This window comes from Dermacentor andersoni, chromosome 11 (genome assembly GCF_023375885.2).
Source record: "Dermacentor andersoni chromosome 11, qqDerAnde1_hic_scaffold, whole genome shotgun sequence".
In the NCBI taxonomy this organism is placed as follows: Eukaryota; Metazoa; Arthropoda; class Arachnida; order Ixodida; family Ixodidae; genus Dermacentor; species Dermacentor andersoni.
The window spans coordinates 69,843,346-69,856,979 of record NC_092824.1 but is presented as its reverse complement, the minus strand read 5'-3'; the positions used below and the strand labels follow the sequence as shown (position 1 = coordinate 69,856,979).

Below are 13,634 nucleotides of genomic sequence, written 5' to 3'. Positions count from 1 at the left end.
ATTAACTAAGATGTCTCTATGAGCTTCTCTTTTTTAAAAGAAACACTCGTTCTCGGCACCTCATGAACAGAGTGACGGGAAGTCAGCAGCGCCCAGTGACCTTATACGAACCGCACAACCCTGCTGATCGGTCATCGACGGCGTCGAGGGCACCGAGGCACGCGAAAACAGGGCTTATCTCCGAACAGCGCCGGCGTACGTGCGCAAGTGCAGCGCAAACGTGCGTTCAGTGTCGCGGCAATGGTAAACAAAGGACGGACACGCCACGCTGAGCTATCGGACCCAAACAACGCGAACGCGCCCGGTCGGACCCAAACAACAACGGTGCACGCGCAGGCCGCGGCTCTGCGCCGCCAATCGACGCATCTCGGTGACGTCACAGATCGAGGGCGTGCTCGGTCGCGCTACCGGAACAAGGGCAATCGCAGTTTAGCTTGCTTAATTTTCTTTTTTCCATAGCCACCGAGTTACCACTCGGTGGCTATCGCATTGCGCTGCCGAGTTCGAGATCGAAGGTTTCTTTGATTTCTCGTCTCATTTATCTTTGTTTGAAAACAACGTCTGCCTTGGCTAGTAACCGCCACTTTTCCCGCATAGGATATCCTGTTTCTGACGTCTGTTTCTAGCCTCTATCGCGGGTCCTATTCCGCAGTTAGTGCAGTCTAAATATAAGTGTCACGAGGTATGTGCCCCTGGGACCACTGCGCATGTGTCTTCGATGATCATTTTGACGATATTTTAGGTATGCATGTGACACTGGGGCGACGAGGTACGTATGTGCAACTGGGGCCACTGGGTATGTGATGACTACGATGGTGATGTTAATTGTGATGATGACGCTGACAACTGGTGACAAATAGTTGGAAGGCGACTCCACCTTCAACTGGCATCGCTAAAAACGCCAGCCCTCCAGCACGGCTCTCCCAATAAATTACACGGTTCGTACACTCCACTCATCCCCAAACTCGCCCACGGAGACATTGCATGTTCACACCCCGCCACGCCACACCCACGACATAACTGTGGACAGGGTCCATGTGGACGCAATAGTTTCCTGTCACAGACATAACCTCATAGCAAGTATATCGTTTCCGTCAAACGACCATTCGCAGCGCCCCGAACGCTACCGGCCTGGATACTGCCGGGGCGCCCGGGCGCGCCAGGGAACTCGCGGACCGCTGGCGTTGAAAAGGGGCGCCCAGCGCCAAAAGATGACAATCGAGTGTACACAGTTAAAACTCGATCTAACGAAACCCAATTTTACGAAGTTCCCGATCTAACGAAGAAAGTTCCATTTTCCGGCAAGTACCCATAAGGTTCAATGTTGCCATCAACCCGAATTAACGAAGCTAGCTTGCATTAAACCCGATTTAACGAAGTTTTTTTCAGAAATAAATGAGTGAAAGAAAGCTGCGACATATCTCTAATTTTGACGCAGACGGGCTTTCCTCCGAGCGTGCGCTCTAACGCTATCGCCTTAAAACACCTAGGCACACCAATCACGGCGTTATAGCTTTATTCTGACCAGGCTGCACGCCGCGCCCATGCACGGAACAACGGACTCCAACAGTCGCTAGCGCTCTTAGGTACCACATGGCGCTAGGGGCGGCGGTAGTTGGGCCGCCCCCGCGGGCTTTTTTTTACACGCGCAGGCTTGGGTTGGCGGCAAATACAATGCCGCGGTACCTTTCGGGTGTCGCCAAGTTACAATTTCGGATTTCGAAAGACCGAAAAATCCCTTTCTCGATTTTCCGAACTTCCCGATTTAACGAAATGATTCCAGCGCGGCCATCACTTCGTTGAACGCCGAGTTTCAGCTGTAGCGCCCTGTATCTGCCCTTTGAACGTCGCTATTGGAAATGACCAAACTTCAGGGGACTAGAAGTTACAGCTTGAGGGATATTGTGAACAAACATTTAGAAGCACTCGGGAAGTAATATTTTCTGTAGCTTGTTTGGCAGGTAACTGGCGCATGTAATTCGGTCTTGACTGGTTGAGCGCCCGGAAAACGGCTCTGGCTTCTGGCTTATAAGGTCACTTGAAGGTCCTCGAGAACGGGAGCCATAAGCATTTCATTATTAAAAGAGTTCGCAACGCAATCGGCCACCAATGATCCGCGGCCTCGATATGCTTGGGACGTTTCGCAAGCCGGCCATGATGCATACAGCTCCGGGTGGCCCGACAAGGAGGAAAAGGCGTGCGCGAGTGATCGCGCCATATACGCACTATGTACACTTTCCAGGAAGGAAGAGGAGGGGGGAGTAGTGTTACCTCTCGGCTCCTTCCTTTCGCCGGTGACAAAGAGAGGGGACAGGTACAATGCGACAGCCGGAGGAGGAAAAAAAAGAGAAAAGAAAGAGAAAACACCTCGGGGCACGTACGAGTTGCCGTCAGCAACAAGTCACGTGACCGGCAGCCTAGCTGCCGTGCGCGAAGGCGCGTACGCTTCGCTCTAGGTGCAAGAAAGACAAGACTGACGGCGACTTTCTTTTTTCCCATTTTCTTTGTCGGCGTATAAATGGCTGCCTTTAAATTCGTTTGCGTCCCTTTCCGGTCGAGACGTTGTCCATTGGATTGCCTATTCACTTTCCCGGATTTCTAGAAGCTGCGTTCGCAATTGTATTTTCCTCTTTTCTAGCGCAACCCACGACGCAGTTCAAGTACAGGGACCCGCCAGCAGCGACAACTTCCCGCATTACTCAAGCAAGCAAACGAACAAACAAACAAACAGAAGCAGCAAGCGACGTTACGCCATTTCGTACGCGTTTGTCACAAGGGGAAGAGTAGGGGTCGTCCGCTCACCGTTCATTAAAATCAGTCTACACGATATGCGTGTCCTCGTCTTGCCCTACCGTGGAAAGTCACATAGCTCTCGTGTTACAGAAAGTTCCCCCTCCCCACGGTGTTCTAGTTATTATCATTATTCTTACTGACAAACATCAGAGTTCGCTTCCTGTATAGTGTACGAGTACACATCACCGTATCGCGTTGTACGATTAACTCGCTTTCACGTCCACCTCCTGGCCCCCCTTTCTTTTTTCATCCCGTTTCTTCGTCCACACCTCATATTATGCCGTCTGCCACACTTGCCTTTCTTGTACATTGTGTTTTGCGTACTAGTTTTCCAAGTGCACAATCACAAAGGCTCCGCGCAACTGTTCCCCGGGCGCTATAATAAATGTTTGAATTAAAAATTAAAATTCTGGGGTTTTACGTATCTCAAAACCACATGCGAGGTACGCCGCAATGAGGAGACTACGCATTAATTTCGACCACCCGGGGAGTTTCTTTTTTAACGCGCGCCCAATGAACAGCACATAAAGGCGTCCTTGCATTCATTACCCCCCCCCCCCCCCCCTCACACACATCGAAATGCGGGCACGCCGCAGCAGGCATGTGAACCGGCGCCCCCTCGGGCTCAACAGCCAAAAAACATTTCAATGACTGATTACTAATTCGGCGAAGTAACATGGGTACGATCACCTTCAAACGCAAAGCCGGGACCGCATATTCTCCCAAGTACCGTATTTTCCGAGAATTCCTCATATCCGATTCCTTACCGTCCGGTCCGCCGAATGGCCGATCCCGGAGATAAGCAGCGGCGTGCGCGGTTTCGCGCTAGTCGAACGACGTAGTGCATAAATAACGTTAAATTAAAGAGAAAAAATTTTTTTTTTTTCCAATATACGAAGGAAACGGTTAAACACGATACCACGGGCCCTGCTGTTGTTCTCTTTCACTGTACACCGGTGCAGTACGAATCCAAACACGAAATACGTTCAAAAGGAAGAGATGTGGACCAGGCTTGCAGCCACGGAGGAAGGGGATGCATCATTGTTGTACATCACGCAGCTCACGAAAGGTTGACAGCGTCAACCTTTCCTTATCCCTTCAAGAACCACTTTTCTCTCTCCTTGTCCCCTCCTCTGACGCGCCGAGTGGCCAGAGGTCCGAAATTCTTCAATACGAACCGACTTGCCCCACCAAACGCACTACCGAGTCACATTTCGTTTATTCAGCGGGCCATCTTGCGAACGTTCGCAACTCCCTTCTCAGAACGCCAGGCCTATTTCCGACCTATTGTAAGCGTTTCCTAAAGGTAAGAGTGATTTTGTGGGAGTAATCTATGGAATGGTAATTTACTAATACAGTTCATTATTATTATTTTTTTTTCTATTTAGTGCCCCCTTTCATTCACCGCCACAACCACTTTCGAAGTCGACGGACAATCGCAAGAAGGAAATCGCAGGGGAGAATCGCTCGTTTATCTTAACTGAAACGTACAAGTTAAAGACAAGGGGCAACGAAAGTGGACGAAACAGCTGACCGCAGGCGCGATGCGAAACCAACGACCTCGCATTACGCGCTGGGGCCGTGCGATGCTCTTACACAATTAAATCGCTTTGTAGTGCACAAAGCAAAACGCGGCTAAATGAATTCTCGGGTGTTACGCGCGAAATAATGACGACATTACTTACGCGGCACGCCGAAGCGCGTGCCAGACTCGGGGTTAATATCTTGACCGTCCGGGTTTCTTTAACGTGTACACCTAAATCTGAGTGCACGAGCGTGTTCCTCTTTTTTTAAATTTTTGTTCCATCCCGCCCGCACCGAAATGTTGCTGCCGCCGCGGTCGGGATCGAACCCGCGACCTCGAACTACGCAGCGCCACTCGACACGGCTGGAAAGTTCCGTTGACAAGACGGAGACGACTCACTCTTGTCACAAATATTTCGTCTTTGCAGCTGGTGCCTCTGATAGCGCTATCTTTTTACGATGCGAGTCGCTCCCTGAACACCCTGATGATTGTCCGAAAATAAACAAACTTCAAAACTAAAAAAAAAAGCAACAACGTAGACGGTGCCCGCTCACGTTCCAGAAAAGGAGAGAGAGAGAGAGAGAGGAATCAACATAAGGTGAGGCTACAGCGCTACATGGCGTTTAAAGCGCGGTTATCATTAAAAAAAACTACTGGAACACAGTGCAAAGCACGTGAACTGTCTATACACGAGCGTTCGACAAACGTTCGCAGCTTGGGCAGCTTGCTAAAAAAAGCACGCGATACGGGTGCCGCCAATGGCGGATCGTGTATCGTTTTTACAACCGTGTTTTCCTCGGGGCTTGTTTTCGTGGCCTGCGCCGGCTGTGCAAGCGTGTAGCACATAGAAGGCTCACGCGTTAGGTCAAAAAAAGAAAAAAAAAAGGGCGGAACAGAAAGCAACAGGCGTACACGGTGGCGTCTCGAAATAGAAGGCTATCGCCGTATGTGCCGACTTGGACGGCGGTCGCGTCCTTCTCCAGAACTGGAGAAAGGGTATTCGAACAACGGAATCAAAAGAACAAGTTCGTTATTTCTTTTTTTATTATTATTGCCGTCTTGTCATATCGGCGGTATGGGCGACGAAGCTCACTGATTTTTTTTTTTTTTTAATGCGCTTAGCGACACCGCAGACAGGGAGGGCTTCGATACGACCGGTTCCTAGCGGACTTTGACAACAGCGTTATCGGAACGTGGCGGAGCCAGAGGCAGCCAGCCTGTCGTCTATGCTAACGAACGCTCCTCGTTCCCACAGAGTTAACTATATTAACTCTACGCCTCGTTCGATGGCCCGGTTGGGCTGCTTTACGTCACAATCAGTGCACGTTTCAAAGTAGAAAGATAACAAGCTGATGTCACGCAATTGACTGTCAAGTTTATTTACAACATGTACAAAGTACAGTGTTGAAGGCCACCCTGGCAAGAAAGCTGTAAACATACAGCTTGACGAGGCCAGGGGGGCCACCACCAGGCAACATCAGTATCGCACACATCCGCAATACAAACAATAAGCTCTCGTAAGTAGTCATACGTAACGCAATACGGGAGCGAGATGAGTAGAAAACATAAAAACAAAAAAGCATCGTCAGGACAAGGCTAAATAATCGTGCAGCGACACACTACAACTAAGAAGCACTTGGTCTCAGATAGTGATGATGACTACGACCCCTTGAAGCTTACCGATAACGTTTATCACCGCACAAATCCTTTAACGCTTTTTGAATCCTATCACACACTAATTCTTCGCTCACTGTTTGAGCGTGTCCGCATTAGAGCAGTTTTTAGCGCATCGTTAACGTTTGGCGTCTGCCCGCTACTGCGCATGCGCGCAGACATTATCCTGCCTTGATCCTGCATGCGTAACTTGAGGGAAGCTGCAGCTGTTATCGGCAACGCACTGAATATTTGCTTCGCGTCTTCTGCTCACGCCCCTATCAACACGCAGGGTCTTATCCTCACTAACTCACTATACCGAGACTCCAGAAAGACCGACTGTCTCCGTCTGCTGGCAGAATCGAGGGAAAAAAAAAAAAAAAATGTCGGGCAGCAACAATCGCATAATTAGAAACGCGTCCCGACCGCGCTGCTCTTTCGGCAACCACCCCAGCAACGGCGTATACTCTTCTTCCGTGACTCATCGCCGCCGTCTGCGCGTAGCGTGCAAAAAATGCGGGAATCGCAGCAGCTGCTCGATGGGAGCAGCTAATTATTCTTTTTCTTCCTTCTTTTCTTTTCTCCCGCGATAGCCTCCATCAAAAACACCCTCCCCTCCCACCCCTCCCACAAGCTTTCCAGCTGTCCGGGCTTTCTGGTTGCATAACGACCACAGCTAAGCTACTACAGAAAGATAACACAATCAACTACCAGCCACACACACAAAAAAAAGGAAAACGCAGAACACTCAGCCAAGCAGACGTGGAGAGATAAGGCAGAACAAAGATAAGAAATTAGGCTAACTAAACGAGCGCAATGTCGTATGCTGAGAGCGAATGTTTGGAACTAGGCTTTTGTGGTTTGCTTCCCTCTCCAGTGAACGAGCGACGTCAAAGAGAGAGGAGAGAGAGAGAGGCTATGACGGGATTAACCAAAGAAATAAACCGTCGAAATCCCCGCGCTGCCCATTGGTTCAGCGTTTGTTGATCGCTGCTCAAAAACATGTTCTGCTAAACAGCAAGAACGTGCAGTACTTTCGTTTCGTTTCGTTACGATATTAAAAGAAGCGGCGTGCCTCTATTTTAACCATGGCTTTCTGAAACGACGCACTGCATGGCTAGCAAACCCGTGGCCAGCCTGACCATCGTCTAAACGACGAACCTGACAGTGGCGAGACAGTGCGGCGCTATCGTGTTTTATACACACGACCTCGCTCGAGCGATGACAATCGTACACGGGGCGATCATGAATAGGAAGCAGAGCAGCGGTCGCGAGAAGTAAAACAAAAACAGGCCCGAACAAAGCGAGCAGGAGCCCGTGACGGCGGATGACTCGACAACCAGTTCCAAGCGAAACGTAACTGGTCCAGACGAGGCAGGAGATACGCGATACCTGCGCAGACGCTAGACAAAAGCTTGCGCCCATTATTACGAATTAAAAGCCAAGTACCAGGAAAGGAACAACGCAATTAAACTTTGCAGACTTCGACTTCAAGCGAGGCCAGATGCGCAGCGCACGCGACAGAAAGCACGCACCTGGTAAGGCGGCGGGGGTCCGAGCTGATCAGCTGACGAGTCCCTTGTGCCTTGGTTATCCCTCAGCAGCGAGATGTCATCGGACGACATCGACTTGAGGCAATTTCCCATGGCTGGCCGATGTGCGGTGGTTGAGCGTGTTGCTTCAGAACATCAGCAGCTGGCAACGGCGAGGGCCGACGGCTCTCGGAAAAACCATGATAATCCGGGAACGGACAACGCACCGCGGCGGCCGTCCAAGTCGTCAGCGCGTCTGGTGGCAGTAGGCCTAACGTTGAGACGTGACATGCCCGACGACGTCGTCCGTCGCGTTTACGCTCGTCGGACTGGCAGGAAACTCGGCGGTTTCCGGGCTAATTTGGCACTCCCCTCTGCCTGGAAAGGGTCCGAAGACTCATCGCAGGACGTGGGAAAAGAATTTTGACGGCGCCTGCCTGAGCTTAGACGCTCGGTACGACTGATACGCTGATTACACTCTCGCTCCTTTGGAAGTCCTCCTGCTCGTCGGGTCGCCTTTGTTTGTCACAACACTCATCGAATCGCCCAGACGGCGCGTCGCCTTTTGTGTCGGTTCGCCGGAGCTGGCGCAGGCGTCACCGAGGAACACATATCTACGCGCTGTCGATCAGCGAGCAAAGCACGAAAAAGTCATCGGCCGATGCGTCTACGGTCAGCAGCGAAAAATAACAGTAAACATGACCGACGATCACTGCGCGAACTCGCGACGGACCACGACCGCTGCGCCTCGCAGCGGAAGCAGCAGTAACAAACGTTCAAATTTTCGGACTCCCGCAAAGACAAATACTTTCTAAAATATACTGTGAAAATGACAAATTAGTCTTTAAATAAAATACACCCGTTCAAAACTTAATTGAAATAAAGGGATCGAACATTTTCGGTCGTGCGTAACTTCACGTAGCAGACGACAGGTTACCGAAAAGCAGTGGCGAAGTGTTGGGCAGCAGCTGTCGACGACAGCAATTTACACATGTCCCTTGATTTTAGAGCACTGTCATCTGGAGACCATGCAGAGGACAAATTTCAGAGAATTCAGAGGCAGGCAGCCACCCTTGCGACAAACAACGCTGCCGTACGGAGGCAGGCCGTCGCCGATGGCACGCTCGGCTCACAGCCAGCAGCCGCCGTTCCGTGCCCCTTATCAGGCACCAGCTCGAGCTACAGCTCCACCAACTAGGGGCCGAGGAGCTCATACGGCATCAAGTGGGCCTATGCCAGGTATACTGAAGAAGCCGAAGCCAAAATTTGAGCAGCAGCAGCAGCAGTCACAACAACCTGTTTATCAACACCGCCCTCCACTTCCATCGTGGAGGTCCAATGCGCCACATCCTCGGGCTGCTCCCACTGCTCAAACGGGTCTCGCAGCTCAGCGCCCGGCGTTTGGAAACATCAACAGGGCTCAGCCAGTAGCTCAGTTCATCCCGAAACGAGATCAATCGAGCACCGCTTACAGAATCCCGCCACAAAAGGGCGTCTCCACCAATGTTCCTGAAGCGGCAGGACGAGCCGTAAGCGACGAAACTGTCGGCTTTCGGATTCCGAGCTTCGGGGTCGCTTCGGTGAAAGGCACGCACGGCTTGTGCGAAGTGTTTGGCGTGCTGGACGGCGCGCCCACCGCGAGCCGCCAGGGACTGATTAAGCATTTCACGCTGAGAGAGGAAAGGTCGAGCGTCAACTGCATCTTCTACCAGACGGACAGACCACTCGGCCAACTGAAGAGGGGCACTGTGCTCCGCTGCGTCGGCTTCATGAACCGAACCGGACAACTTTGCGTGGTATCAACGCGTCCGGCGACGGATGACGAGAAGAAGTTGCTGAACGTGCTTTCTACGATCACTGCTGTCTAAAACTGTTTGACGCCCATCAATTTATTTTAATTTCCTCCAACGACGAGAAGTGCTCGGCGTCCCTTGTTTCTTGCGCCGCTCCCGCAGCGTTTATTACTTCGTCTTTTTAAAGTTCGCTGATAAAGTATTTATGCCCTCACTTTGGTCGTATATTATTGGTGTCACACGGTCCATAGAGTTAGTAGAACACACGGTCACTTTCAATCGCGATCGAGCGCGATCCGAATCTAAGTACCCAACTGCATTCGGCTCCCTGCCGCAGTTCGCGCAAAAAGGCCAATCGCAACTTAGAAATTCGATTTCTACCGGGCTCGTTGGCGAACGAAAGTGCGCCGTGTGGTGCGACACTTCGGTAAAGCAAACCCCAGTGAATTCCACGCAGAAACAGAAACCTCGCGACGAAACCGAAACTTTGCCGCTGACGCCACTCACTTCGAGGCGTCACAAAATGGAAATGGCCACAATGAAAAGTAACATGGCTGCAGGTGCCGTATTTGACATTGCGGCAGGCGTTTACGTTGAGAAATAACACGGTGATATGTTTTTAACGCCGGAACGGCGCCCGCTTGGCTTTTAATCGCGCGTGTTCCAGTACTTCGGAGTTTTTCGAATGGTTCTGACTGTTCTGTGTCGGTGGAGCCGCCGATTGTGCGAGCTTGAGAAACCTTGACACAAACTACCAAACCGATTTGTTTATTCGTACTCTGCCAAGGCATGTGTGTTCCGGAGTGGCTGACGAAGTGCTCTTTTTGTTTATCGTCCTTCTTATAACGCTGGTGATGGCTGGGAGTCCAATCCTGTGGACTCGGTCCGTGCAGTGAAGACGCGAAGGACATTCCGTTCTCTTGGAGTGCTTTCTTTTTTCTGTTACATGCCCTGTTCTTTTTACTTTGTCGCCTTCAGTTGCCTTCAGTTCAGTTTTTACTTCAGTTGCCTGAAGTTGTGCGTTTACTATTTTATACACAGCGCAGAGCTCTTGCTGAAGCATCCGTCTGAGAATTGTCTACTTAAGAGTTCGGGAAAAGTCTGCAGCGTTCTATATTTACTCAGTAAGGTTTTCATCGCATGCTGAATTATGAAGAAAAAAAGAATACCTAGTGCTCGAAAAACAAAGGGCGAATCTGAGAACCTTTCGTGTTGTGGTTTCGTTGCAACTTCTGCGGCGGGACCGATGGTCGCGTTTACTGCAAATTTTCGGTCGCTTCCGCTCGCTGAAACCTCGCGCTGTGTTTGTCAAAGACTGCCGTGGCCTCTTGCAAGGCATACCATAGAATAAACAACCAACTTGGCATACTGCGACGGATGCCGGCCGGCTTACAATAATAGTATTTCTTTTTCCCGCATATCGCCAATGTGATGTCAGTGATGATGCAGTTTCTTTCTCTCTCACTCCCCCCTCCCCTCTTTTTAAAATTTTTATTCGTATAGTACTGTAGGCTTGCGATGACCTAGTGCTTTGCTGTTGTGATTTGACCAAACGGGAAGGTTGAGGTGATGTTGTGAGCATATACCTCTACTTGTAGTGTAATTGTAACATCCAACCCATGGTGTCTTTCGTACCACCTGCCTTTTACATTTCTATGCATACCCGGCGAGGAAACCCGTCTGTCCACCCGTCACGTACGACGAGATCGCTTTCAAGATAGGGCCCGCAGCAGTGAGCGAATTGACCTTCGTGCTACTTCTCGCTTCAACGCGAACTAAGCGGCGAGAACAGAGCACGCACGAAGCTATCAGCACTCGCACTCTGTTTCCATCGCAGATCGCTTTCAAGACAGGACGCGCGATACGCGGCCGCCGCCGGAGTACGGTTGATCACGGCTGATAACAGTTCGCATCGAGAGGAGGCAGCGTCTTGGACCACGTCTGCGTACGAGGTCTACCAAACGTGACACTGCTCAATTACGTCACATACTACAGCACGCATCGGCCAGTGCTCGTCTTCCACGAAGCAGCGGCATCATCCAAACGCGCCATCGTATAACATGAGTGAACATTGCTACTACTCACCTCTTCTCCATCATCTAATGCTGGTCTCGGTCAACGTTTCGGTGTTGCGACCAGGCTTATCGGGTGTTTCTCGCAATCATACCAAACACAGCAGCACAAGATGACAAAACAGCAGGTGATTAGTAGCAAATGCTTACGCATCATTTGGGTAACTCCCACAGGAGATTCTGTGTGTAATACTTTTCTTTGCATTCGTAGATATTACTAAAATTGAAGTGTTCTGTAGCAATTTTTCATTCCTTTTGGTGTAGTTATGCTCATGCTGCAATATTTGACGTGCATCCCTATCTGAACTGTGTGTCACAGAATGTCACTAAAATACAGGGCCAGTATAATGCAACGATTCCTTTAGGTCATTTGTTTCATTTACCTACCACCAATTAGCCATTTCTAGTGATAATGTAGGCAGCACACAATACGGGCCAGTGACTTAAGTGCAAGAAGCAATGTAACTCAAATTGAATTGTTACATTATTTCTGCCCTGCATTTCTTGTTTGAATGAACTGCCTGTTTTAAGTTATTAGTAGGTATACCAGTGTGTATGTTGTTGTGTTATTGCTGAATTATTATTGAACAATTAGAAGTAGACACGAGTGAAGCAACATTTCAAGTCTATTTGTATGTGTGACCATGCAAAAACAATGTCATTTCTCATTGCCCAGTGACTCAGATATGTGCACACATACAAAAAAAAGCATTAAGAAGTTAGGTAAATTTTTTAGTGCCAGTTTTTTTATTAAGTACAAACTGAACCATAGGTGGAGTTGCATAACATCACGACGAGTTTGCACTTGCTGAGTAAATTTTGTAATGTGCCCAAAGATTTGATTTTTTTGTGAGATGTACCACTTTAAATCTGGTGCTCTTAATTTCATCATAGACCACCGATTAAACTCAAGCATAATTCAACAAATTGTTTCATTGTGTTCAGTCAATCATTACATCACTATTTTTTGGGTGAGGTTTCGTGGTAGCAACACTACACAGTTTACTTTCGTTTCAGCAGATTTAACTGAACTCAAAATTGTGCTCAAAGGGGTTCTGTGACACTTCGTAAGGAATTCACAGAATGAGTCTTGTATTGACAGACATGACCTTGCAGATAGTTTTGTTTTTACTGTGCTCGAAGCTTTGCCGGCATGGAGTACTGTCTGTATTTCCCTGCCCATCATCGTGCTGAGTGTTGGTATTGGCATAAACTCCGAACTGTTGTGCTCCACTGTGCTGCCTGATCTCACAGGCAATAGTGTTGGTGTATTGGTATTACCTGCTACCACATGGCGCCACTGCCTCATCACTCCCGATATTCTTTTATGGTTTTTGGATCAGCAGGCGGCACCAATTAGTCAAGGTGTGATCAGAAATCTGGCTGACAGATGCCAAGCTTGATGACGCGCCACAATAAGCACAAGTGGCAGGGATTTCAAGAAGCTGAGCAAAAATAACAGTAAGCAGTCTTTCAAGCAAGATCGTAGCTGCCTGTACTGGAATGATGTTTGGCTTACCTGTTCATGGGACGATTGTCCAGCATCGAGGCAGGTTTACTTATGACGTTCGGAGAGTGTTGCAGGGCCCCTTTGCTTGGTCTCAAAGACACTTGTTCCCAACGGGCTATGCATATTTGCACCTGACGGTATTTCTCTATCCACTGTTCTGCGCAGACGCGGACACCATCGTTCTGGGAGCCGTGTACTCCTTAGCGGAGTGCTTTGAGCCCCTTCCCGACGAGGAGGTCAGGATACAGTGCCCGCAGTGCTCTTACAACTGCACGAACCGCGCCTACCTGCGACGCCACATTCGAGTTCACACGGGCGAGCAGCCCTACCACTGCACTTTCTGTTCGAGGAGGTTCAAGGACCGCAGCAACCTCAACCGGCACCGGCGCTGCCATACTGGCGAGCGCCCCTACGAATGCGAACACTGCGGCCTGCGTTTCAATCAGACCAGCTCCCTCAAGACTCACGTGCTCGGACAACACAAGCAGTGATGACGCGCTTTGGCGATGGCATGTGCATCGTATGCACTTTCGCTGTGACTTGCTTCATGCGCCTGCGGCCAACCTGTTGGAGAGCTTTTAGCATGATGGTGACCTACTGGTGCAGTTTTGCATTGGAGTACCAAAGGCGAAGATGTGAACAGCAGCACTGATGGTCACATCTTGTGACGCTACATTTAACCAAACCTATTTATTGGGACGACCGGCTGCATTTTACTTATTAGCCAATGTACGTGCGACACAAGCAATATAATTA

The 13,634-nt window shown here is 49.7% G+C and overlaps 1 protein-coding gene across 1 annotated transcript in view; it reads right to left on the bottom strand.

Annotated features, from left to right (window-relative positions):
- LOC126518094 (RING finger protein 11-like) overlaps positions 1–8,356 on the bottom strand; it is a 32,000-nt gene extending 23,644 nt beyond the window's left edge. The window contains exon 1 of the mRNA XM_050167950.3: positions 7,507–8,356. Within this exon, the coding sequence (XP_050023907.1) occupies positions 7,507–7,617 (111 nt within the window). The 5' untranslated portion in view covers positions 7,618–8,356. The remainder of the gene's footprint in view (positions 1–7,506) is intronic.
- Positions 8,357–13,634: the final 5,278 nt, after the last annotated feature.